We start from the raw sequence: 26,520 nt of genomic DNA on the forward strand, positions 1-26,520 counted from the left end.
AACGGGCAGCCAGCTCCAGAAGAAGGTGGGAATCCTCCATCCCAGGTAAAAAATGCCCCAGGTTACCTCTGCAGGTCCCTGTGAGCGTGGGGGGTGTGAGCTGACTCGGGAGCAGGATGGGGATGGTTATTTTTAAACCCTGTAAAGCTGCTGCTCTGTAGATCTGCAGGAGTGCACGTGGGAGTGCAAGGGACTGGAGACAGGGAAGAGGAAAGATAAACTCCTGTCTTCCTGTCCCTTTGGTCATCCAAACATGCCTGGAAGGTTTTCCAGAGGGCCACCTCAGTCCAGCACTCGTGACCTGGAGTGGGGCTGTAGCTGAGGGCAGAAGTGAGAGCCCCTGGGGTGTTTCAGTGCTGTGTTTATGCCTTTCTCTGTGCTGTGATCTTGCCAGCTGGGATGAGAAGTACAGGAGTATTTGATGGTTTTGGCACAGCTGCCCTTGCTGAGTGTCTGGTATCTGTTTATTCTCCTGCCTTGGTGGGGCTGGGAGAGGCTCCACCTCTGCCAAGCTGCCCTCTGCATCCCTGTCAGCATCAGCTGGGAATGACAGAAAGACCTGGGCTGCTGTCTCCTGTGTTTGGGGCAGGGATCTGAACCTGCTGCTCCTTCTTGAGACACCTGCAGCTCACCCTGCTCCACACATGAGCAGCGTGGTGTGGAAGGACTTGATTTGTGTGCTGTGAGCCCTCCCCAGGTACCAGATCAGCACAATGCTGTCCCCAGGGTGTCTCCTGGTTGTGCCAGTTCCTCTGTCCTGCACTCCCTGCAGAGCAGAAGAGCCATGTCAGTACTGTGAAATCATAATCCCTTCAGGATTTCCTTTTCTGACCCAGCCATGCTCTGACCGTGCAGAATGACACAACACTTTGGATTTGCCCTGGGCAGCCTTCCCGAGCTCTGTACCCCCAGCAAGGGCCCTATGGCAGCTTCTCTGAATCATCAGCCCTGCTGAAGGCTCTGGGGGCTTGCTGGGTTGTTTTTCCAGCTGGTTACATTGTATTTTTAGTAAAAGACATTTTAACCTAAACCCCAGTTGTCTACATTTCAGCCAGTTTTATTTTTTCCCCTGGGACATTTGTGGATTTCCAGCAGTGCCAGAAATCTTCCCTGCCTGTTCTGCCTCTCTGTCCCACTCTGGAGCTGGCCTGGCACTTCTTCAGTGGCTTGCAAAGAAATCTTTGGGTCAGATGAATTCAGGTCAATGGAACTTGCACTTCCCTCCCCTGAGAACAGTGGGTTTACAACTCTTCACTGTGCCTGCATCTCTGGCATGGGGAAAAAGGAATCTTGTGTCTTCTGGTTGCATTCCAGCTGGGTTTCTAAGGTTTGAGACTTCGCCTCTTTCATCTTCAAACACTTGGCTAAACTGCCCTTCTCTAAATGCTGCTGATGGATGTTGCTTTAAAAATCATTCAGGATTTTTTTCTCTTTGAAGGACATCACTGAGAGAAACCCTGGCAGATTCCATTCTGTAGGTGCCATTCCACAGAAAGATCATGGGATAGAAGCCAAAAAGCACTTGAGGTTCCCTTTGATGCTCTGTGGGTCACAGATGTGCAGTCCAGGCTGGAGCAGAGCAGAGGGCAAGTTCTCCAACATCCCAGAGCAGGGAAGCCTCAAGAGCCCTGTGCTGCTGTAGGTGTCCTGCTTTCCACTTTCCTGAGGCCCCGTGGCCAAAATGCCTGTAAGCAGTGTCTGACAATCCCATTTTGGGTAACTTTTGAGCACCCAAAGCTCTGCTGCGCGCTCCTGAAATAACCTCAGTGGCGTTTTCCAAGTTTGTACAAGGTATGTTTGCTACCAGCACAAATTAAATCCCTCCTGTAAACACATACCTTTAACTTGAGGGCAAGCTCTGCCCTGAGATGCTGCAGATGGGGGAACAGGCAGCACCCAGAATATCTGTGTGTTTCAGTTCTTTCTCTGGGTAGACATCAGCAGCAGCTCCTGGCTCTGGCTTTACCAAGTGCCCGTCACCGACCAAGGTGACTATTCTCACATTGAAGGTTGCTCAGGCTCCCTCCCACACCCTTCTGTGCTGTGTGTGGAGAGCTGCAAGGGGAAGAGGCACCTTTTTTCCAGGTTTGTGCTATCCTTTTGCAGCTCATTCTGTGATCTCTGCTAAAAATAACCTGAAGCGGCGGCAGCGGCGATTACCGCGCGCCCCCGCGGCAGCCCTGTCCCTCCCCAGCCCTGCCAGCAGGATGCTGCCAAAGCACAGCCCTCGTGGGCCTGGGCCACAAGCAAAGACTCTCTGAAAAGGAGGAAATCCAAGAGTTCCTCAAAAGAGTCAGGAAGCTCACAGCTGGTGCTGTGAGATTGCTGGAGTGTGATGCCCCCGTGGCCATCTCACCTGAAGCTCGAGGATGTGGTCACTGCAGAGGTGCCAAGGGCATGGTTTGGGCCAGGCTGGCCCTGTTCTGGTACTTTCTTGATGCTTTTGGAGCTCCAGCTCAGCTTCCTAGCAAGGACAGCTGGTGCATTTCACAAGCTCTTGTGTTTTCTACCTTTCAAGAACAGTTGTGGTACACAAGTCCCTGCAGGCCCCATTCCTCAGAGTTTACCTGGGGAATGTCTGTGAGATCCTTGTGCTGGTTAGGGCTGGGGAAGAGTCAGTGCTCACAGGGATGGGATGAGGCTGTGTTTTGAATTTGCACTGAAAACAGGGTTAATCATGGCCACATCCCTAACACCAGGCTGCTGATCCAGTGCAGGATGGCTACAAGGATGGATTTTTTTCTCATCCTCTTTGGTGGTGGTGATTAAAAGCCTCTCTGGGTACAGAACCTCATTCTCCCCTGGTTCTCTTGAGGGCAAGCTCTGCCCTGAGATGCTGCAGATGGGGGAACAGGCAGCACCCAGAATATCTGTGTGTTTCAGTTCTTTCTCTGGGTAGACATCAGCAGCAGCTCCTGGCTCTGGCTTTACCAAGTGCCCGTCACCGACCAAGGTGACTATTCTCACATTGAAGGTTGCTCAGGCTCCCTCCCACACCCTTCTGTGCTGTGTGTGGAGAGCTGCAAGGGGAAGAGGCACCTTTTTTCCAGGTTTGTGCTATCCTTTTGCAGCTCATTCTGTGATCTCTGCTAAAAATAACCTGAAGCGGCGGCAGCGGCGATTACCGCGCGCCCCCGCGGCAGCCCTGTCCCTCCCCAGCCCTGCCAGCAGGATGCTGCCAAAGCACAGCCCTCGTGGGCCTGGGCCACAAGCAAAGACTCTCTGAAAAGGAGGAAATCCTTGAGAGTTCCTCAAAAGAGTCAGGAAGCCCACAGCTGGTGCTGTGAGATTGCTGGAGTGTGATGCCCCCGTGGCCATCTCACCTGAAGCTCGAGGATGTGGTCACTGCAGAGGTGCCAAGGGCATGGTTTGGGCCAGGCTGGCCCTGTTCTGGTACTTTCTTGATGCTTTTGGAGCTCCAGCTCAGCTTCCTAGCAAGGACAGCTGGTGCATTTCACAAGCTCTTGTGTTTTCTACCTTTCAAGAACAGTTGTGGTACACAAGCCCCTGCAGGCCCCATTCCTCAGAGTTTACCTGGGGAATGTCTGTGAGATCCTTGTGCTGGTTAGGGCTGGGGAAGAGTCAGTGCTCTGGGATGGGATGAGGCTGTGTTTTGAATTTGCACTGAAAACAGGGTTAATCATGGCCACATCCCTAACACCAGGCTGCTGATCCAGTGCAGGATGGCTACAAGGATGGATTTTTTTCTCATCCTCTTTGGTGGTGGTGATTAAAAGCCTCTCTGGGTACAGAACCTCATTCTCCCCTGGTTCTCCAAATTTTAATTGCCAGGTTGGGTGAAATTGGTCCTTGTTCAGCTGGGGAACAGCAACTGAATTCAGTGGGAAAATGGAGCCTCTCATAACTGGAGTTTTTCAGCCTGCTCTGCAGCCAGCTTGGCTGAGGGGTGAGCTGTGCTCCCAGGTGCCAAGCATGAGGAATTGTACATGGAAGTACAACACCCAATTAGTGAAATCACTTCATCATGAAAAGCAGAGGAGTGGAACTGCAGTGCTGAGTGTGCCCACACTCTCTCTGGGGAACGGGCTGAGGGTGCTGATCAGCCTGTTCTGGGGTGATAATCACAGAGCACAGGGGGAGCTGGGGAAGGAAGAACTGAGCTCTGCACCATAAAAGGGACCTTTGAGATGGAGCAAGGGCTGTGCTCTGCCTCAGGCCCCAGGCAGGAGGTGCTGCAGGCTGAGCCTGGCTGGGCACTGCAGCACAGAGAGAGGTGAGGCTTTCCCCCAGATCTGTGCAGCTCCTGTTGGTTTATCCTGACCAGGCAAAGCTTGCAGACAGGTTCTTCCCTGCATGAAGGAATCGTGGGCAGGGACACCTTCCACTATCTCACGTTGCTCCTGTCCAGCCTGACCTGTGAGGGTCCAGGTGAGGGAGAACTCTTGGGCCAGCACTGCCCTTGAGCTCCAGGCTGAGAGCAGGGCAGGACCCACACCCAGGGGTGTGATGCTGCTCAGTGCTGGACACCACTAACCTCAGCCTCTTAACGTGAAGGGTTTCAAAACAAACAAGTGAGTGCTCTGCTCTGTGCCTGTTTGCACAGCTGCTGCTGGTTCCTCCAGGACCTGGACAGCTGTGGAGCTGTGGGAACAGGCAGGTACCTCAGCAAATCCCTTCTCAGCCCACTGCCCCTCTGCTGGGGCTCCCAGCCAGCAGTGTTCTGGCCACACTGGCCCCGTGGCTGGGCAGGACATGGGAGCAGAGCATCTCCAGTGTGCTGTGGTGCTGCCTGGAAATTTCCTTGATGCTGCAGGGACTGGGCAGCAGCTGTGGCCACTCTTAACATTTGGCTTTTCCACCCTGTCACTGGTAAAGCTCTGAGTTCAAACTGGCTGCTCTGCCTTGTCAGCTGAAGGAATTGAGTGGCTTTGTTGCTCCAGCAGTGCCTGACAGCTGCCTGGCCTGTTCCTGGCAGAGCCTTTGCTCTGTGTCCTTGGCAGGGCTGGGCTATGGCGAGCAGCAGCTTCTGAGCTCTTAAAAAACACAAATAAATGCCTGTTTGAGGAGCAGAGTCTCTGATGAGCTGCAGACTCTAACGAATAATTGAAGAGGGGTCAGCTTACAGGACTTGCACACGAGGAATGCAGCAGAGTCTGCTCCAGCAGCCCTCCCACATGGTCCCTGACCCATCCAAACCACTCCGGTTTCTTCTCTGCCATTTCCATCCCCCTGGTGAGTTTGTAGAAGCTGCCTCATGTTCTGTCTCCAGAAAGCCTCTTGTACTGAAGGAAAAAAACCCTGAAAATCTGTTACTGTGTGTTGTACTTGGAGGGGACAGTGGTGAGGGCTGGCACTGGAGAGGACCCTGAAGAACTCATTCACATGTGATTTTTTAAGGGGCCAGAGTTTGGGTTTGGGTCACTGGGTCATCCACCCCAGCAAATGGGAGCTTGGAGTGCCCTTGGCTGGGTTTGCTGGGCCCCTGGCTGGCCAAGATGCTGGCTGGGATTCTCCCTGCACACACAGGCAAATCTGCCTGAAGCTCCTGCAGCTTCACCAGCTCCAGCTTTATTTGGAAGTGAAGCCTGGCTTGGACACGAGCAGTAAATTCCTTCCCTAGCTCCAGGTGAAGCTGCAAAAGCTGTTTTCCCCCTGGTTGTACTGTGCTGGCTGCCAGGGCTGCCACAGGGTGGGCACCATCCAGGGAGGGGAGTCCCAGTTATCTAGAATTCCTGCCTTGCCTGGAGCCCTTTTCCTTCTCCCTTAGGAAATCCCTCTGTGTGTGCCTGGGGCAGCCTCCCAGCAGTGGGAGCAGAGGGATTGCATTGCAGCAGCTCCTGCTGATCTCATTGCTGCTCTGAGGCAGGAAGGGTTTCCCAACTGCAGTGTGAAATCCAGGTCCTTCCCTTGCCAGTCCTGGAGAGCACAGCTGGGAAACACCACCCCTTTGCATGTGGAAAAGGAGGAAAGGAGGGGGTTTATCCCTGTTTGTGCTTGAAGGCTCGGGGTGGGCAGAGCTGCTCTGGGAATGCTGAGTGGGCTGAGGACACTCTGTGTCCCTGGGATGTGGCTGAACTGATCCTCTTGCTGTCAGAGAGGTGGAGTTCACTGGACAGGCCAGGCTGGCCTGGATATGGATTGGAAATGTGCTGGGACTGCTGTCAGAGGGGGAGGTGAAGGCTCTGCACCAGCACTGGGGTCAGTGGTTATCTTTGGGGTCCAGGAGGGGACCCCTGGGGTCTCCACAGGGACAGAGTGAGGAGAAAAAAGCTCCTGAGGGGAACAGGACAAAACACGGTATTCCCAGTGTGGGGGTGGCTGCAATCCCTGTGGTGTGATGTTTGGGAAGGGGCTGGATGTGATCTCTGTGTTTGGGAAGGGGATGGATGTGATCTCCGTGTTTGGGAAGGGGATGGATGTGATCTCCGTGTTTGGGAAGGGGATGGATGTGATCTCTGTGTTTGGGAAGGGGCTGGATGTGATCTCTGTGTTTGGGAAGGGGATGGATGTGATCTCCGTGTTTGGGAAGGGGCTGGATGTGATCTCCAGTTTGGGAAGGGGCTGGATGTGATCTCCATGTTTGGGAAGGGGCTGGATGTGATCTCTGTGTTTGGGAAGGGGCTGGATGTGATCTCTGTGTTTGGGAAGGGGCTGGATGTATTCTCCAGATTTGGGATGGATGTGATGTCCATGTTCTGGTCCTGTCCCTGGCACACGGAGCAGCTGAGCCATGGAGGGGGTGGCTGCTGGCTGCATCCATGGTTTTATGACATTAAATGATAAACTAGAGCTGTGCTCCAGCAGACTCTCATCCTGTGCACTCTCACTGGGGTGTTGGTGATGCACAGCTCGGGGTGTGTTTTGGACAGGGTTTGTTTTGCTTTTAACCCTGCTGCAGTTCACAGCCACCCCCAAAATGTGACAATCCCTTTCTCTCAGCGTGTCCCACACGTGTGATCTCCCCAGAGGGTGGGAGAGAGCTGGGTTCTCCCTGCCTGCACAGACCAACCCCGGCAGGTACCAGGCAAAGACTTTTCCAGGTCCCGAGACACTTTTTGTGTGCCTTGCAAGGGGAGGGCAGCCTGTGTGCTGTGGGAGGAGTGTGGAATTCCAGCGTTCCTGCAATACAGAATAGTTTCCACATCCCACGATTACTCCAAGGGCAGCAAACAAGTCTTGGTTCTTGTTGTGAAACCAATGTTGTATTTTATAATTCAGCTAGAAAGAGTTTTCAGCTTTTCTACTGAAAGTACCAGAACTGCCCCATGCCCTGATGGGAGGTGGTGCTTTTCTGCTGGTTCCTCAGAGTGGGATTCTGCATTTGGAACAGCCTGGGACAGGGTCTCCTGGTTTTACCACCTTCAAAGCCTGAGCTGGTTGGAATTTGCTGAGCAGAGCTTTCCTCCTGCTGGGAAGTGTGTGTAGGGCTGCAGGAAGGGGAGGCTGCATCCTCTGCTCTTTTGCACTGGAGGCTGATTTGCTCTGTAGAAGCTGCAGAACTGAGTAATTCCTTATCTCCTGGCTGTTAAAGGTGTTCTCCTCTCCGGTGTCACGTTTCACTGGGTGTAAAGTCCTGCTGGCTGCCTCTCTCACAGCTCTGGAACTGCAGCAGCAGCGGAGCCATCAGGGACTCTCCGTGGGTTTGGGAACATCTTTTGCCTGAGCTTGTATCTTTAGCCCAAACAGCTCATTGTCAGCTGATCCTGGCCAGTTGTAGCTTGTGGTGCCTGGAAAGGGTGGAGAAATTGTATTAATTAATTTATTTTTTGAAGAAACTTTCAGGATCTGCTGCCAACATAGCCCTGGATAGAGCCAGGAGCAGGAGGAACCTGGGGAGAGTGAGGGGGTGCCTGTGCTGGACCCTCTCTGCTCTCTCCATCCCAAAACCGACCTGAGCCCTCTGACATAAAGAAGATATCTTGATTTCCCTGTGAAACGAGTTGGTTAAAAACTGAGCAGATCAAAAAGGATGTTGTGAAGCACAAGGACAGGGGCTCAGCTGTGTGAGGCACCATCTGCCTCCTCCCTTCCTCAGCCTCAGGCTTTGCTTGAGAAAACCCTTCATCCATTAACAATTTCCAAGATCCCTCTGTTTCAGGGGTGCTGAATCTTCCCAGAGGGGTGTTTATGAAGGGCTTTGGGCTCCCCAGACGAGAAACACATTTTGCACACTGAAGATGCTCCGAGTGCCACCTGCTGGAATGTGCTCGAGGGGTGCCAGTGTGACACTGCCTGTCCCGTGGCACTGTTCCCTTTTTAGAGATTTGCATGTAAGCCCTGCTGTGGGGAGCCAGGATCACTGGAGGAGCAGCAGAGTCCTTCCCAGGAGTCACCAGGTTAATTTTACACAGTTTGGTCACCTCTGTGAGTGGGGAGGAATTGCCCCCAGGAGGATGGCAGAGCGTTTCCAGGAGTCAGACTTTTGTTTAAGCCATGTGTGGGGAGACTCCTGATGTTTTCCACACCAGGATGGAGCTGATCATTCCCTTCTTTAGCTGCCTTGGCTGTGTAAGGGTTTGGGCACGAGGGCTTTGATGATTTGGGAATTTGAGGATTTCTGGACACCAGGTTACCCCCAGTGGGCAGAGGCCTGACTGTGTCCTCTGGGTTTCTCCTCGCTCTCCCATTTTTGGTTGGTTTTGTGTTTCAGGAGACCAGTAACAGTCCTTGGGGGTGGTGGGGTGAAACGTGCAGCCCTGCTGCCTGTCAGTAATCCCTTCCTGCAAACCCTGCCAGGAATCTGCCCTGTCCTCATCCCCTCCTTGGCAAGTTCCAGTCCCAGGTCCCCGCTGCTCCCAGGCTGTGTTTGTAGCAGTGACTTTGTGCAGGACTTCCACCTTCAAAGCCACCCCGCGGTGTCCCTTCCTCCTCAGGCCCCAGTGTCCCTGAGGCTTTTGTCTGTCAGCAAACACCCTTGTTCAGTATGAGTTAAAGGGCTGAGGAAGCCTCTCTCCCCCTGCAGATCCTCTAGGATTGCTCCAAGAATCTCCCTCTTCTTTTAAGAGTGTCCGTGGCCCCAAGGCACAGGTACCCCCAGCTGAACCCTTCCCAACCTGGGCCATGTCTCTGCTCAGTGTCCTGCAGGATTTTTCTCAGGCTGGGGGCTCCCAGGAGCACTGAGGAGGATCCACCACAGAAGCACAGTCAAAAGTACCAGGTTCTGGCCAACTCTTTTGTTGCAAATGAGGCCGAGGGCCAGCCCTGCCCAAAAAAGGCCTTTGCAGAAGGGCAGGCAGTGAGTGAGGAGGTTTCTTTACTTTATTTGTTCCCCTTTTTGAGAACCACCACTTGAAAAATGTTCCAGACAGAGCAGCCTTTGCTCTCCACAAACTCCAACCTCGCTTCCTCTGCAGAGCTGCAGCCCCACTGATGCCAGGCTCTCTCCCAAGCAGGAGCTGCTGCTCCACGGGGAGGTTGTTGCTCCATGCAAGGAAAATGGGGAGCCACATGTGCACTCCCAGTTCCCTCAGGAACTGCTGCTTTCAGCTATGGGTTTTACCAGCCTCATTGTAAAACACTTCTTCCCTATATCTGATCTAAATCTCCCCTCTTTTAGCATAAAACCATCACTCCTTGTCCTATCATAACAGGCCTTGCTAAAAACTCTGTCCCCAGCCTTCCTTTAGGTCCTGGCAGGGGCTCTGAGCTCTCCCTAGAGCCTTCTCCTCTCCAGATGAGCACCCCCAGCTCTCCCAGCTTGGCTGCAGAGCAGAGGGGCTCCAGTCCCTGGAATATCTTCATGGCCTTCCCCAGCAGGTCCACCTTGCTCCTGTGCTGATCCAGAAGCTGCTGCTGCCTCCTGGCCCTTTCCCCGGAGAGCTGCAATTCCACTGATCCTACAGGGAGAGCATCCCTGCATTTGTGCTGCTCAGAGCAGGGGCAGAGAAATTTTGAGGAAGAAATTTTGAGACTCTCAGTTGCTCATTGCTGCCTTGTGCAGTGCCTGAAATTGCTCTTTCTGAGCCTGTTTTCGTGTGTGTGACGGGGGGACTGAGCTGATCCTCCTGAAAAGCCCACTGAGATTTGCTGATGGCTCTTTCCATGCCTAAGCACCCGTAAAGCCAGGCAGTGTTCTCGTTTGGCTGCTGCATTGTGCAGCCATGGCCACACAAAGCCATTTCCCCATACGAAACCGCCGTTTCCTTTCAGTAAAACTCCCAAAATACATCCCAGTGACACAACCACGGCACCGGGGCTCGGGCGCCGCTCGGGCTGCGAGCTCAGGAACCAGCTGGGGAAGGATGGCAGGATAGCAGCCCAAAGCTTTGGAGATGCTGAGGCTCCTCTTCCGCAGCAAGCCAAGGATCCAGGAGGCAAGTGTCTGATAAAATACCTGCTCTGCCTGCCGTGCTGGGCTCTGTCTCTTCTGCAGGACACAAGGAATCAGGGAATTCCTGATCCTACAGAGCCAGACCTTATCCAGGTTTAATTAGGCACTCTTTTGGAAAAGGCATTTTGGAGGGTATGACTGCTTTCTAAGAAGTGTCTTTCCTAGGTGCTGCCAGATTTTGGGAGTGTTTTGGGACCAGAGCATGTGTTGAAGCAACAGAAATTAAAACAGCTTCTGGTTAGTTGTTGATGAATAGGAAGCAAAATGCCAAGAGCAGAATCTGTTTCGAGCTTTTGCAGGGTGGTTTTTTTTTCTTGCATTTAGATGTGACGGTCTCAACCAGCAAAGTGACAAAACGCGAGCAAAAACAAACCTGTCTCTTGGCTTCTGGCTTGTAAAATCCTCCCTCACAAAAAAAGGGGGAAAGTAGCAAACAGGACTTGTATTTGGAAGTTGGGAAAACCCCCTGTTCCTCTGTGCACAGCCCCTGCTCTGGGTGACTCAGCCGCCTGTGCCCTGCGAAGGCGGCACAGGGAGGTGCAGGACTTGTCTCCTCCTCTGACTGGAGCAACTTCCTGGGCTTTTATTTTCCAGGAGAAGCCAATCTCATTCCAGCAGTGCAGGAATCTGTGGGAAATGCCTCTGTGGAGGCTGTGGGTGGCAGCAGGTGCTGGGAGCCCCCAGGAGCAGGGAGAGCTGGACCTGCAGAGGTCCGAGCTTGTGGGAATCCAACCCTCCCACCCCAACCCAGGCAGGGGCTGGGGCCTGGTCTGAAGGAGCCAGGATGGAGCTGCTTTCCTGGTGGGTGGGAGGGATCCCTGGGCCAGGATCTGCTGGGGGTCTTGTGATCACTTTTCATTCAGGAAGCTGTGGCTTTGGCAGATTTGTCACCCTGCTGCTCCTGGAGCAGTGGGACAGTCCCCCTCTCCAGATGCTCCCCCTGCAAGGGCACAGCAGTGCAGAGGTGACTGCAGGGGCCCCTTCAATCTGATTTGGTCCTGGAGCTGAAAATCAGTTAATTCTTTGCTCTAATCTCACTGTTCTCACGCAGCTCCTCCCTTCCTCAGGGCTTGCTTTTCCTTCTCTTCTCCCTCTCAGTAGCTCCTGTCCCACCTCCAGGTCACCTGGAGTTTATCAAATCAAATCAATACAAATTTATTTACTGGGACCAAGTGCTGTCCTGGAGCCACCACACGGCTCAGAATCACATCCTGAGGAGCAATGGCTGGTGAGACACCCCCAGTGGCTGTGAACAGCTCACCTGGTCTTACCAAACAAATTCTTTGGGAAAACTTTCGCAGACAATCACAGCCCCTCTGTGCTGACGTTTGTTTGTTGTCCCACAGGCAAAGTCTGACATCACTTGGATAGAGAAAGACCTCGTGGACTCGGCAGACAAGGTAGGAGAGCTGCAGTGGGCACCTCAGGGAGACTCATCTGTTTCATTTGCATTCTGTCCCACACGCGAGGGCGTGAGCAGACTCGCAGGGACCTCTCTGAAAACCAAACCCTTTCCTGCCTGCCTCCCCTGCCAGCCCCTCTCAGCTCTGTGGGACTGCTGTGCAGAGAGCAGCTATTGCTCACTTGCTCATGTGACATCCTGGACTTGATTTCATCCTCCTCCTCCTCCTTCCTCCCCACACCAACCCCCTTTCCGTGCTGCCATTTATGTCTCCTGTGGCTTTCTGATCTTGTCAGTGAGCCAGGACGGGCACTTTTGGTTGCGTGGATGTACAGGGGAGATTTTCTTGCCTTTCTGAGGCTCCTCTCCCACGCTGGTAACACAACATGAAAAATTGTCTGGGTCATAACGAGATTTATCAGCTCCTGCCAGGCCCAGGCACTGGGAGTTTGCTGCTCCCCCACACTGAGAACACGGAGCTGCTGTGGAATGGGTGCTTCTCTTGGGCAGCACGGGGTGGACAGGGTTTCTCCCTCCCTGGGCTGGGTCAGAAGGCAGGAGGTGTTGGTGTGAAGCAGGTCTTGCTGTGCCAGCAGCTGCAGGTGCTTTTCCATGCTCTGGCACCTGCCCCAGCCCCTGGAGCTCAGGGGCACCGTGGTGGGGCTGGGCCCAGCTGCCTCACTGCTGTTCAGTCATTTGTTTCTTTCGTTATCAGTTCTCAAATAGCACGTGGTGGGGGCAGAGGGGGCAAGACAGTCATAATTTCTCTCTGGTTCCATCCTCTGCACTCTCAGGAGAAACTCAGAAATCAGCGCTGACACGGGGCTGTTTCCTTTTGTGTGGGTGCCTTTTGACTCATTTCAAGGGGCTTCTTTCTTACCAGCACCCTCTGGGGTCTTGCTGCAGGAAACATCTGTCTGTCCTGATGGAAAGGTCAAAGGTGAACAGGTTTGGAGGGGGAAGGAGGCAAAATAAGCCCTCTGAATACCTCTGCTCTGTCCTGCCTATAATCTGAGCCATGGTGGGCTCAGAAACAAGAAATGCCCTTAAAAACACCTTGTGGACCTTCAGGGTGGCTCTCAGATAACTCCAGACTCCACAGCAAGAACTCTTGTGCAGCATGAGGCAAGTGAAGGACTGAATGCCAATCTAAACCTTCCTGGAGAGATCCCATCATGGGTGCCCCCTCATCCCTGTGCCAGTGGAGAGCAGAGATGTGCAGCTCTCCAAGGTGTTGTCACACTTCTGGGTGGGCTCCTGTGAGTTTTTCTCTTCTGTTTTAGAGAGGAAAGTGGCTTCTCACGATTTCCCCTGTTGTGGAAATACCCAAAGCTCCCAGCCTGACATGAACTTCAGGCAGCATTAGATGGAAATCACTTTAAGGAGACTCTGTGTGGTTTCTATTGGTGTCTTGTCAGAGCCAGGGAACCCAAACGCCAGCGAGCAGCTGTGAGATTATTATTTTCTTAAAAGCAAACCTGAAAAAAAAAAAAAAAAGCCCCAACCACAAAGTTTTGTTGCTGGGGAGGGGGAGTGTGAACCTCTCGTGCGACCGAGTCTCGTCCCCACTGCGCATCCGCCGCCGGTGCAGCCACCTGCAGCTCCTGCAGCTCCTGCTGCTGCTGCTGCTGCTGCTGCTGCTGCTGCTGCTCCTGCAGAGCCCCGAGCCCGCAGCGGGGCCAGACAATGCTGATCGGGATGGGACAATGGAGAGGGACCCCAAACTTCCCCGTGTGTGGGCGTTCCTGACGCTCTGGCTGCAGAGGAAGCAGCGATCCAAGCCCTGCAGCCTGCAGCTGCCTGCCCCCAGCCAGCTCGCCAGCCCGGTCAGTACCGCTGCCACCTCTGCTGCCACCTCTGCTGCCATCTCCCGCTGCCACCTCCTGCTGCCACCTGCCTCTGCTTCCCTTCCTGCCGCTGGATGTTCAGGGCACTCTGGTTTGCTTTTCTTTCTCTGCCTTCTGGGATGGTTTGTTGTGGGGGCTCTGGAAGAAGCTGACCTCAGTGGCACACTGGTGGTTTTGTGCTGGAGACTTGTGTGTGCTGCCAGCCCAGGCTGTAGGAGCTCGTCACAAGAGTCCTGAGTGTTGAATTCCAAGCTGGTGGATGAGTCCATGAGGGAAAATCCTCCCTTGTGTCAGCAAGATGCCAAATGGCTTCTCAAAGTGTTTCTGTGGTAGGAGGATCACAGGATGGTCTGGGCTGGAGGGGACCTTACAGCCCCTCCAGTGCCACCCCTGCCACAGCAGGGACACCTCCCACTGTCCCAGGTTGTTCCAAGCCCCATCCAGACTGGCCTTGGACACTTCCAGGGATCCAGGGGCAGCCACAGCTTCTCTGAGCACCTTTGCCAGGGACCCTCAAAGGGAAGATTTTCTTCCTAATGTGTCTCTCCCTGCTGTGGGTTCTCTCTCTGGAAAGCTGAGCTGGCAGGAGGAGCTGAACTTGGCCAGCTCCTGCTCCAGCTCTGGAGGTGGGAAGCTGCTCCTCACAGCAGCTGTCTGCAGGGACTAAGCCTCCAGATGGACCCAGAAGTGCAAAGTGGCTGCTTTAAGCTGGGAGATCATCGGGAACACAAGAATGTGTTGTTTAAGGGATTAGGGGATCTTTCTTGCCTGTGATCACCAAGCCCAGGGAAAGGCAGGATAATGCCAGGGAGCTCCTGTGCCCCTGCCCTGAGTGCCTGAGCAGCACAGGAGAGAGCAGAGCTCCCACCATGGAAACAAAGCCACTTCCTAAACTGAGAAAAGCCCAGCCTGAGAGTGGAAGGGGAGGGAGCTCAGTGGGTGGGCAACCACATCCATGGGCACCAGAGGGTGGGAGTGGGCTGGGCAGGACAGGCAGGGCTGGCACCTGCCTCTGGCTGGCTTTAAAACCTGCTTTGATGAGGTGGTTCCAGACCAAGTGTCTGAATAGGTCTAGAAAACAAAGTGTAAGTTTTTTCCCCCACTCTGCAAGGGAAAAAAATGAATTGTAGTTCCAGCTTTCTGCAGCCTCTGCTGGCCACAGCTTCCTCAGGGCTGGGGACAGCAGAGTTTTATGCATTTTTGAACATAATTCCTGTCCTTTGGGTCCAAAAGTTTTGCTGGGAATAGGAGGTGTTTCAGCATCACCTCAGGGTCTGTGGCTGTGCTGGCCCAGATCCCTTGGTGAGTTCATTCTATTTATGCTGATTAAAGCTATTTTTTCTTCTTTATTTTTTTTAAGTAAAATAATGTGTTTTAAACAAAACATGTGCCAGAGACCTTGGCTTCCCCTCAATCTTCTTGAAGGCTGGAGTCTGTTAAAGCATCATCTGTATGTGCTGAAGATGCACTAAGACTTATGTTGCAGAGTTGCTCAGATTGCTGAGCAGATGGGCTCCAACATGTCTGATTTTTGCCAGCCCTGGCCCTGTTTTGACAACAGTGCCGTATTTTTTGTGTTGTGGGATTTTTAGTGGCATAAACACTCCTGTTTTTGCTACCAGTGCCTCAAAAAGGAAGGTGCTTCTCAAGCACTCTTCTGAAATGCAGTTCAAAGCAGCTCCTGTGGTTGGGAGGGAGGGCTCTGTATTTACCTGGTCCTCCCTACCCTGACTTATTGATTGCAGATGCTGATACCTGTGACAAGCACCAGCCTTCATGGTTCTCTCCCCCGTGGCTCCTGTGAGTCTGGAGCTGCAGTCCTTGGCCCATAATCCCTGAAGGCTGCTGGCCCTTGTCAGGAGTCCCTGCCAACCGTGTGCCCTCTGTTTCAGGGGGAAGGTGTCGTGCAGGAAATCAACATCACACACCATGTGAAGGAGGGCTCTGAGAAGGCTGATCCCTCACAGTTTGAGCTGCTGAAGGTGCTGGGACAGGGCTCTTTTGGCAAGGTGAGATCACTTCTTCCTATGTGCCACGCCAGGGAAATTATTCTGGTGACGAAAGGAACCATCCCCAACAAAACCACTTTCCTGACTCCCAGGAATGTTCCTGGGCATGTTCCTCCTTTCTCAGAACTGCTGCTGTGTGCCCCAGGCTGGGTTTGGCCCCTGTTTACGGTCCAGTTCTGTGAAGGAGGAAGGAAGTAGCCTGTAGCTCTTATCTATTTCAATAATCCAGGTCTCTTACAGACCATCTGCTGACACATTAAATCAGCTTGGTGTCAGTCAGTTACCACCTGACAGTGGGGGATTGGACAGGACTGTGTGCTGCTGCCTGAGCAAATGCAGCAGAGGCTTTGTAGAATCAGAGAAAAGCTGAAAAATACTTCTGGGGTCATCCAGTCCAACCAGTAGCACTGCCAAGCCCACCACTTGCAGGTGGTGTCCTTTTGATGCTCCCTAAAACCAGGTAGAATGAGACACCAGGGAAGGGTAGGAGATAAAACTCCAGAGTTGATGTGACTGACAAACCAGGAGGCTTTAGTGGTAAAGTGAAGCCCCAGTGCCTCCAGTCACAGCTCCCAGGCATCAGCCCCAGGGGAGCTGCAGGAGTCAGGAGGAGTGGAAGGCTGGAAAGGAGGAAAGTGCAACATGAAACTGAGGGGTGAGAGGAGTCCACACACAGCACTTCCCTGGAAACTCCATGGGAAAGCTTGAGCTTCTTAGGGACACTCTGGGGTTTGCCAATTTGGGAAACATCCAGCTCCTACTGCCAGTGTTTAGTACTTGGTGAATGTGGTGTTCTTCTGCCTCAGGTTTTCTTGGTGAGAAAAATAACTCCCCCAGACACCAACCACCTCTATGCTATGAAAGTGCTCAAGAAGGCAACACTGAAAGGTAGGAAGGAGACTCCTCCTGCAGTGCTCTGATCCTCTGTGACTTAAAGAGCACTGGGGAAATGTCACTGCTGGCCCTGGGGTGGGCTGGGTGAAAGAGAAACATCTTTATCCCAGCAAAACATCCTCCTTTTCTTTCATCTGTTTAAGAGCATCATGATGGAGGTGGGAAAACACCTGGCTCAAGGAGCCTGGTGCTTTAGGCTGGGATGGGGCTGGACACTGGCCAGGGCCTTTTCCTGTGTCTGAGCTGCTCCTCTCTTCCCACAGTGCGGGACCGACTGAGGACAAAGATAGAAAGGGACATCCTGGCTGATGTCAACCACCCCTTTGTGGTGAAACTCCACTATGGTGAGTGGGCCTCACTGGGCTGCTGCGAGAGGGGCTGCAGCTCCAGCAGACTCTGCCTGCCTTTAAACACAATCCCCTGAACACAAACCCTTTCCTGGAAGGATCTGTGGTCCCACTGCCTGCTCCAGCTAGGGAATGGGGAACTGAGCATGGACTGGGAGAGGAGGTTTAAACATCAAATCCCTGGAATTAAAACATTAAACCACGAGAAACTGAGAAAGCAGAGCTAACTAGCCAAGCTGGAGTTTGGCAGGGTTAATGCTCTGACTCTGGGGAAGGCAAGGACAGCTCTGTTCCTGTAAGGTGACCAGCACCTCTCCTGGGAAAACAGCCCTTTCAGGAGGGTATCACTGGCGGAAAGGGAACCAGACCCCCATAAAATGAGGATTTTCTGCAGTGCCAGAGTGCTGTGGGGAGCTCCCATTTCAGCATCTCCTTTACCCCATCAGCCCTACCTGCATTTGACCCAGGAACCACGCAGGGCATGTGCCCAGCTGGAGCCACTGGGATTTAAGTGATTAATGTAACACCACGGAGCCTTCCCTCAGTGCACGGCTCTGATTCCTGCCCTGGCTTGTATTTCAGCATTCCAGACGGAGGGGAAGCTGTACCTCATCTTGGATTTCCTCAGAGGAGGTGACCTTTTCACTCGGCTTTCCAAAGAGGTGGGTATGCTCTGGCATCTCGGGGGGCTGCTGTGGCTCAGCTCATCTCTGCTTATGGCCTGCAGCAGTAACTGACCCTTGCAGTCCTTGAGAGGGTGAAAACAGCCTCCAGGCTGCTGATAGACCAGAGCTGGCACCAGGAGAGGCTGTTGTGGGAGCCCTGTGCTCCAGCAGAAAAGCAGTAGCACAGGTGGCCACCCCTGCAACAGCTTCAGATGAGCATCTCCTAAAGAACAAGAATGAAAAGAAGGTCATTTTGGATTAGAGTTAAGGAAGAAATTGTTCCCTGTGAGGGTAGGGAGGCCGTGGCACAGGGTGCCCAGAGCAGCTGTGGCTGCCCCTGGATCCCTGGAAGTGTCCCAGGCCAGGCTGGACAGGGTTTGGAGCAGCCTGGGACAGTGGGAGGTGTCCCTGCCATGGCAGGGGTGGCACTGGATCCATTAAGGTCCATTCTGATCCAAACCATGAACGGTGGGTGAAGTCTGGAAAACTTAGAAAGGGCAGGAGGGAGCAACATGGATGGGAAAGGTGCAGGGGAGCTGCTGGCATTGCAACCCAGCCCTTCTCTGCTTTCTCCCCCTGCCTGCAGGTGATGTTCACTGAGGAGGATGTGAAGTTCTACCTGGCAGAGCTGGCACTGGGACTCGACCACTTGCACAGTCTGGGGATCATCTACAGGGACCTCAAGCCAGAGAAGTATGTGTGGCCAGCTGAGGCAGGATCCCAGCCCTGCACCCAGCCCAGCCTGGAGCCAGGGAACAGCTCCTGCCTTCCAGAGGGGGCCCTGGGGCTGGACACGTGGGAGGTGGTGGTGCCAATCCAAGGCTCCTTGGATCAGTGGTTCCAGCCAGGAGCTGTGTGTGCCACAGGCTGAGCAGAGATCTGTGGCAGCCTCCAGGCTCCAGCTTTAGGCAGCTGGGAGCCTTCAGAGGGAGAAGGGACCAGGCTGGGTTCTGCAGAGCCCACTCCAGCTTGGTTATCCTTGCCTGGAGTATGTGGGGGTCTGAGGGAGGTAACCTCTGGGGCCTTTGGTTTGCTGTGTAGCTGAGGGTGTGGAGAGGAGGGAGCTGCTCCTGGTCCCACTCCTATCTTGGAGAAAGGACAGGTAACTTCTCCTTAACAGATAACTTTTCCTTTGGATTCTGGGAGCCAAAGGATGATCTCAGACCATCTCTTGCTGTACTCGTTCTCACCAGCCCTTATCAAAGACAATAACAACTTGTTTTTCCATCCCTGCTGTAGCATCCTCTTGGATGAAGAGGGGCACATCAAACTCACAGGTAAGGGGCTCCACCAAGCCTGGGGCTCCAGCAAGGTTGGTCCCTGAAATACAGAGCTGCTTGAAATGTTTGGAGCAGTGTGCTGACAGCTTTCTCTCGTGCAGATTTTGGTTTGAGTAAGGAGGCCATAGACCACGAGAAGAAAGCCTACTCCTTCTGTGGGACGGTGGAGTACATGGCTCCGGAGGTGGTCAATCGCCAGGGCCACTCGCACAGTGCTGACTGGTGGTCCTACGGGGTCCTCATGGTGGGTACCCTGCCCAGGACTGGGAATGCCAGCTGCCCCTGCCCTGGGACAGCAGACACAGCTCTGTTCCTGCTGGCTGGGGGCTCCCCACACCCCCAAAGAGCCCCAAGGGGGCTGGTCCCCGGAGGCTGCTGTGCCAGGGGGTGCTGGGCTGTGGGGGGGCTGTGGGGTGTGTGGGATGCACGGAGGTCTCTGTGGTGTGTCTGTGGGGTGTGTGGGGGTGTCTGTGTCCACCCCAGCGCCAGGCCCTCGCTGTCAGTGCAGATCTGGTGCCACCGTCTGGCAGCTGCTGGATCCCAGGGCCCCGGCAGGAGCAGGCTCTGGCCTGGACACGTTCCCTGGCAAACCCCGAGAGCCAAGCTGCTGCTGGGAACTCGCCGTGCCTGTGACTCTGTCACAGCCAGGCTTGGGACCCCTCACAAGCAGGAGGGGCAGTGGGATCTGTGCAGCCCTGAGCCTTACTCAGATATGACTCTCCCCTTCTTCTCTTTCCCTCCCAGTTTGAAATGCTTACGGGGGCACTGCCCTTTCAGGGGAAGGACCGTAAGGAGACGATGACCCTCATCCTCAAGTAAGAGTTTCTCCCTCCTGTCTGCACAGTAGGGGTGTTGCAACTGGGGGCTCTTGAAATTCTGTGGCGTTATTTGGCAACTGGTGCCATATCAGCCATGCGTTTAAAGGGTGCAGTGGAAATGCCAGAGAGATGATTGTGCATTTTGGGGGTGGAGGTGCTGCAGTTGCCTTGTGGGTTTTCTTTAAACCTGCAGCTGATTGCATAACTTCCTCCCCAGAGCGAAACTGGGCATGCCACAGTTCCTGAGCGCTGAGGCTCAGAGTCTCCTGCGAGCCCTTTTCAAAAGGAATCCAGCCAACAGATTAGGTAAGACCTTTTTTTTTTTTGTTTTTTCTGAGGTTCTCTGTGACACCTGGCTGTGCTGCCTGCCTGGCTTTGTTGTGGTTCAGTACAACATGACCCTGGTGTCTCTTGCAGGGTCTGGGCCAGATGGGGCAGAGGAGATCAAGCGCCACCCTTTCTACTCCACCATCGACTGGAATGTGAGTATCAGAAAGAGCAAATTTCTGCACCACTCAGCACCACTAACAGAGTTCTGGCAGCAGGAATAGCACTGTCCTGATGCCTGGCCAGCTATGGGAGAGCCACCAGTCCCTGTCCCCATCCATTCCAATAACCCTTTCCAAAACCAAAATTCTCTGTCATACACCTGGGCTGCCTGTCATTCACTGAGCTGTAGCAAAATGCTAAGATACAGAGTTTCACAAAATCTCTTCCTGGCCCTCATTCCTCAGCAGCCTTTGTACCCTTTGGGAGAAGGTGTCTGTGGGAGCACTTCCAAGCTGTTTTTGCAGCTGTTTTTTGGGGTTTGTGTGTTTTGCAGAAGCTGTACCGCAGGGAAATCAAACCCCCTTTCAAGCCTGCAGTGGGCCAGCCAGATGACACGTTTTATTTTGACACAGAGTTCACGTCACGGACACCAAAAGGTTTGTATGACTTGAGGCAAAGCCCAGCTTTCCTGTGAGATGTCACTCTGTGACTTCATACCAGGGAGTATCCGGCACCAGCAGGATAAGGTTTCTGCACATGGAAGGTTTAGGTTGGATATCAGGGAGATTTCTTCTCCCAAAAGGGTTGTCAGTCCCTGGCACAGGCTGCCCAGGGCAGTGGTGGAGTCACCATCCCTGCAGGGGTTTCAAAGTCATGTGAATGTGGCACTTGGGGACATTGGCAGTGCTGGGGGAATTGTTGGACTCGCTGGTCTTAGAGGGCTTTTCCAAGCTGGACAATTCCACGAGTCTCTGTGGGATGTTAGGGGTAAACTCAGTGCTGCTGGTGTGGCTCCTGTCTCAAATGAAGTACAGTATCTCCTGGGAGCACGGGGGAGGCTTCTGCTCCTCAGGCCCTTCTCGAGCTGTCTCTCAACTCCTGCTGCAGATTCCCCGGGTGTGCCCCCGAGTGCAGGGGCCCATCAGCTCTTCCGAGGCTTCAGTTTCGTGGCAACCGGGTTAATGGAGGATGGCAAAGTCCACCCTCCCCAGCCTGCCCTGCATTCAGTTGTGCAGGTAAGGAATGGGGACAGAGGAGCAGCTCTTTGGAGGTGCAGGGATGCTCCAGGTCTGCAGGACCTCTGCACCACCTGGAGCCTGAGGCAGTTCTCTTTGGAATTCTTGCCTCCTGTTCTTTCATCACCACTGACTGTCACATTGTGCACGGGCTGTCAGGGCAGTGTGGGGCTGTGGCTTTCCTGTCCCCAGGTGGATCTGTGCTGGCAGGGGGTCTGTAATGCCATGGGCTGGGCAACCAAAGGCAAAGGCACCATGCTTGGTGGAGGCAGCATTGGCCCACTGACCTATATCTGCCTTGTGCTCCTCTCCTCCTGCTCCCCGCCGGGAGGAGAAGCTGTGGGATGTAGCAGACAGTCTGACAGCTCTCTCTGTGCTGCAGCTAACTCATCATGTTGCACAAACCCTTCCCTGAACCCTCCCAGCTGAGCTGTCCTTTGTGCCCTGGCAGCAGCTTCATGGCAAGAACGTCCAGTTCAGCGACGGGTACGTGGTGAAGGAGGCCATCGGCGTGGGCTCCTACTCCGTCTGCAAACGCTGCATCCACAAGGCCACCAACATGGAGTACGCGGTCAAGGTCCGGCACTGCCCTCCCACATGAGCTCCCCTGCTACATCTTTGCCCACAGCCCCATCCCTGCAAGTGTCCAAGGCCACGTTGGACGAGGCTTGGAGCAACCTGGAATAGTGGAAGGTGTCCCTGGCCCTGGCAGAGAGTGGAACAGGATGAGCTTTAGGCTCATCTAGGATGTAAAAGACAATTTCTGTGCTGCTGTGCAGGTAGCTGCACTTCCCCAGGAATAGCAGGGAAGCAATGTCCTCCTCCCTCAGAGGGGGGAGAGCATCTCATCTTCCTGTGCAGAGCTGTGGCTGCATCAGGTCTTAACAAAAGACATAAAATGTTGTGGGGTGGGGAGACAGAACTGATGAAGCAACTTAAGGATTTCTAGAGCTAAAGAGATGAGGGGACGGAGTGGATATGGCACAGGAGCTCTGCAGGGCTCCAAACTCAGCTCGTGTGCTTTGTCCTGGCCCCTTCCCCACCTGTGGTGGCTGCAGTGTGTCCCTACTCTTGCAGGTGATTGACAAGAGCAAGCGAGACCCTTCTGAGGAGATCGAGATCCTGCTGCGGTACGGGCAGCACCCAAACATCATCACCCTGAAAGATGTGAGTGTGGCCTGAGAGACTTCCCTGTGCTTTGGTTTAGGAAGTGCAGGCTGCTGGGGGCAGGGTTCAGCCCCAGCAGGGGCAGCCCAGCGACACAGCTCCACGTGCTGCTGTTTCTGTCAGGAGAAGGTTCTTCCCCAGAGGGTGCTGGCACTGCCCAGGCTCCCCAGGGAATGGGCATGGCCCCGAGGCTGCCAGAGCTCCAGGGGCCTGTGGACACCCTGCCAGGGATGCCCAGGGTGGGATCATTGGGGTGTCTGGGCACGGCCAGGAGCTGGATCAGTGATCCCTGTGGGTCCCTTCCAGGTTGGGATATTCCATGATTCTGGGGTGGGGAAGCCTGCTGCTGATCCCTGTCTGCTCCTTGGCAATGGGAGTACAAAAGGGAAGCTGTGGAAGCACATTTTGATTTCCCCACCCATGTTTTCCTTGGCAGGTGTACGATGATGGGAAGTACGTGTACCTGGTGACCGAGCTCATGAGGGGAGGGGAGCTGCTGGATAAAATCCTCAGACAGAAATTCTTCTCGGAGAGAGAAGCCAGTTCAGTCCTGCACATGATCTGTAAAACAGTGGAGTATCTGCATTCCCAAGGGGTGAGTGTGGTCACAACTGTTTTCCTGGCAGCTCCCTGGCATTACACTGTGCTCCCTCTCCTCCAGGGTGTAACTCTGCCCATCATAATTATTTCTTGCTGGTGTTGCCCTCTTGGCAAAACAGATGTGGGGCCAGGCAGCTTTCAGACCTTGATCTACGTGGGGTACGAGCACAGCCCTTTCTTGGCTCCACAGGTGGTTCACAGGGACCTGAAGCCCAGCAATATCCTCTACGTGGATAAATCAGGGAACCCCGAGAGCATCCGAATCTGTGACTTTGGCTTTGCCAAGCAGCTCAGGGCTGAGAACGGGCTCCTCATGACCCCCTGTTACACAGCAAACTTCGTGGCACCCGAGGTGAGCACCTTACTGACCTGAGACCCTCCAGTAGTCCCCTCGTCCCTCCCCTAACCTGTGCTCCCACTTGGCACAGTGGGTCTGTCCTGTTCCCATCTCCATCCCACTGCAGAAGAGGCAATTACAAAAATGCCTCTTGTAGTAATAAATCTATTTTGAATCCTGATATTTTAGTCCCAGACTTTGCTGTTGTGTCCAGCTCTGGAAGCTTTGCATACGGACTGCACCCAGGTCAAGCCCTTCTTCTGAAATGAGCTCAACGACAGGAACCAAACAAACTTTTTCCCTTTGTTTGTTGTGCTCAGGTCCTGAAACGCCAAGGCTACGACGAGGGCTGTGACATCTGGAGCCTGGGGGTCCTGCTGTACACGATGCTGGCAGGGTAAGGCAGTGGCTGGGGCTGTGACCCTGTCCCCAGTGTGCTCTGTGGGGACAGCTGTGCCTCTCCTCCTGCCTGGGTCAGTAAATCCAGGGCTCTCTCCTCTCTCCCCAGCTGCACTCCCTTTGCAAATGGTCCCAGTGACACTCCAGAAGAGATCCTGACACGGATAGGAGGGGGGAAGTTCTCCATCAGTGGGGGCAATTGGGACACTATTTCTGACATGGCCAAGGTAGGGTTTGATATTTGTTGGGGTTGGGGTTGCTGTGAGGTAAATTTAGAGCAGGTTGGGGAGGGTGCACACAAGAGAGAGAAGAAAACCAGCACTGCAGCTTCTACCCTACACAAGTCCCTCACAGCAGCTTTGTTTTAGCTCTGGCTGTGATATTTGCAAGGAAAACCAACCTCGTGCTTGACCCATATGGGGTTTGCTCTGTGTTCTACCCCCCAGGCCTGCCAAAAACATATTTCATATAAAAAGACATTCATGTCTGGGGACTTCAAACTTGGCCTCTGCATTTAAATCCTAATCTGGGGGTATACACGGGTGGATATTTTTGCATTTAAATTATGAAATCTTCTAAAGTCTGACTTTCCAAACAATGCCTGTAGGATCTGGTATCAAAGATGCTCCACGTAGATCCTCACCAGCGTCTCACAGCCAAGCAGGTCCTGCAGCATCCTTGGATAACCCAGAAGGACAGTTTACCCCAGAGCCAGCTCAATCACCAGGACATTCAGCTTGTAAAGGTACAAAATCTGGAGTAGGAAAGCAGGAGGGAAGTTTGAAGAGGTGTGAGCCAGGGCAGGCTCACAAGCAGGGGTTTTTGGGAGGAAAGAAAGGGGAGATTCTTTAACAGCATGTCAGTGCAGGAGGGAGACTTAAAGAAACAGGAAAGATGCTGCTGGCTTTGTTTGTGGATGTGGCTCTGGTCCCCTGTCTTGTAAAGCCATGAGTCTGAAGTAGCTCCCCTGCCCCTGAGTGACTCCTCTGTGCCCTCTCCAGGGCGCCATGGCTGCCACGTACTCGGCACTGAACAGCTCCAAGCCAAGCCCTCAGCTGAAGCCCATCGAATCCTCCATCCTGGCACAGAGGCGGGTGAAGAAGCTCCCCTCCACCACCCTGTGAGGCCCCACGGTGCAGAAACAGCCCGGATTTTGCACACCTACAGAAGAGGGGGACAGGGGACGGGCAGGGTCTGCACAGGGGCTCCCCTGGGGACTTGCTCTCAAGAGGCCAAGTGCCTTCCTGCTCCTGAAAGACTGGCTCCTCCTCACGTGGACTGATCTTTGCTGAGAGAACTTCACTGTAAAACTTTTTTGACGTGTAAATTGTCGATTTATAAAGAAATCCATCTGTGTATATGAGAACTAGAATGTATAACTGATGTCAAGTGGCACTAAAAAGCAGCTCTGATTCACCCTTCCCTGTGTAGGACCAGGTAATTGTTGTCGCTACACCATTTCTTGGAACTGATCCTCCCCAGCTCCACAGCAGCTGGAAGGCTGTGTCACACTTGAGGTTTAGGCTTTGGGGCTTTTCCTCCCTCAAACCTTTGAATGCATTTCCCAAAGCCAGCCCTGCAGCCTCCCAGCCAGCAGCACTCCTGTCCATGAAGGACCTCCCTCCCCTCCAAGCCCGGTGTGTTTGTTCCATGTAAGGTGGATTTTGCAGCCTCTGTTTCTCCCTTTCTCCTGTGCTGCCCCAGCCCAGCCAGCAGCTCAGATCTCTGAACAAAACATGCCACGTTTTTTCCAAGCCCTCCTGCAGGACACGTCCTAGGTTTGGCAATTCCTTCCCTCTGCTCTCCCATCTCCGAGTTCTCCATCACTGCCGTTTGTCACCTGTGCAGGGGGGGATGACAACAGAACCTCCTCCCTGGCAAAGCGGAGGCTTTGGGCTGGCTCTGGCTGCTGCTTTTACCATTTGGAGTTTCCCTTCCCCTCAGCAGGAACCTCTGAACCAAACCACCCTTTATTTTTTAATTTAACTTTGTTCTCCAGCCGGTGACTCAGGGTTTCTTTCTGACTCGTACAATAAACATGTCATTCAGGGGCTGTCCCGTTACTGACTGTGAGCTGCAGAACCAGCGACCCCCAGCGATCCCCGGGCATTTCCTGCCATTCCCAGGTTGTTCCTCCGTGCTATGCAGGGACTGTGCTCCTTGTCTGCCTTCTGGAAAAGCTGCAAAGCTTTTGATCAGGCCCTGAAAACCAGCAGTGCTGCTCAGGGCAGCCTCTCGTGCTACCTTCTCTCAGTGGGAGGTGATCAGAACCAGTCCTGGAATGAGGCAAGAACCAACAGGAATGGGGAATTTCTTACTCTCAGGACTCTTCTGTGCTTATAGAAACAACACTTGGAGACAAACTGTGCTAGAAATAAATACCCACCCCAGTCTGAGCTGCAAGGGACTGCCAGAGCTCCGTGGTTCCGTGGTGGCAGTTTTGGGAGCAGCAGGATTGCTACAAGGGCTGCAAACAGAGCTCGAGGATGTGACTGGAGGTTCTCATGTGAATTTCTGCTACTTTTAGCTGATCATGTCACAAGAGAGGAAACTTGCTTTGTTCAGTCCCAGTTGGCTCTAAAATGGAGAATTCCATAAAAATGATTATGTGAGATGCACAGTGCTCTTCTCCTGTAGCCTCATCCAAGCAGGTCCTGTGAGCAGCCAGTGAAAAGCTGAAATAGTCACAATTTCTTTCTCTCTGTATTCCAAGTGCAGCCTGAATGTCCAGTGCTTCTGAGAGGAGGAGGCCAGCTCCAGTCCACAGTGGATCTTCTTACTGGTATTGCCACCAACCTCAGCAGAGACAGATTTAATGTTTTGCTGAGATTTGGAGAGGGGGACACTGCACCATCCAAAATGCCTTCCTTAAAAATACTTATGGCATGAGGTTCCCTACAACTCCACAGTGACTCTTGTGCCAGTGCTGTGCAAATGCTAGGTACCTGCAACCAATGCA

At 53.6% G+C, this 26,520-nt stretch overlaps 1 protein-coding gene across 4 annotated transcripts; it reads left to right on the forward strand.

The window, feature by feature from the left end:
* Positions 1 to 24,982, forward strand: RPS6KA1 (ribosomal protein S6 kinase A1). Of its 4 annotated transcripts, none has more exons than XM_039733816.1 (22): positions 1 to 45; positions 11,638 to 11,691; positions 15,433 to 15,549; positions 16,356 to 16,437; positions 16,707 to 16,787; positions 17,373 to 17,452; positions 18,042 to 18,148; positions 18,695 to 18,732; positions 18,837 to 18,979; positions 19,480 to 19,550; positions 19,771 to 19,859; positions 19,971 to 20,035; positions 20,377 to 20,479; positions 20,931 to 21,058; positions 21,510 to 21,635; positions 22,136 to 22,225; positions 22,662 to 22,820; positions 23,016 to 23,177; positions 23,483 to 23,559; positions 23,671 to 23,788; positions 24,169 to 24,306; positions 24,563 to 24,982. In XM_039733816.1, the coding sequence occupies exons 4-22, from the start codon at positions 16,407 to 16,409 to the stop codon at positions 24,683 to 24,685; spliced, it is 1,929 nt and encodes a 642-aa protein (XP_039589750.1). In that variant the 5' UTR covers positions 1 to 45; positions 11,638 to 11,691; positions 15,433 to 15,549; positions 16,356 to 16,406; the 3' UTR covers positions 24,686 to 24,982. The 4 variants fall into 4 exon arrangements, with proteins under 4 accessions (XP_039589750.1, XP_039589749.1, XP_039589748.1 ...); XM_039733815.1 differs by lacking the exon at positions 1 to 45 and adding an exon at positions 10,172 to 10,274; XM_039733814.1 differs by lacking the exons at positions 1 to 45; positions 11,638 to 11,691 and adding an exon at positions 13,285 to 13,519 and having other exon boundaries at positions 21,513 to 21,635.
* The last annotated feature ends 1,538 nt before the right edge of the window (positions 24,983 to 26,520 follow it).

Source organism: Passer montanus, unplaced genomic scaffold (assembly GCF_014805655.1).
Source record: "Passer montanus isolate IOZ18808 unplaced genomic scaffold, ASM1480565v1 scaffold89, whole genome shotgun sequence".
In the NCBI taxonomy this organism is placed as follows: Eukaryota; Metazoa; Chordata; class Aves; order Passeriformes; family Passeridae; genus Passer; species Passer montanus.

What these genes read in the sequence shown, in the direction of transcription:
- RPS6KA1 (XM_039733813.1), top strand. Translation starts at nt 13,400, where the DNA reads ATGGAGAGGGACCCCAAACTTCCCCGTGTGTGGGCGTTCCTGACGCTC. An exon ending in GAATCCAGCCAACAGATTAG is followed by an intron (nt 19,860 to 19,970) that starts GTAAGACCTTTT and finishes TGTCTCTTGCAG; the next exon opens with GGTCTGGGCCAGATGGGGCA. An exon ending in ACATCATCACCCTGAAAGAT is followed by an intron (nt 22,226 to 22,661) that starts GTGAGTGTGGCC and finishes TTTCCTTGGCAG; the next exon opens with GTGTACGATGATGGGAAGTA.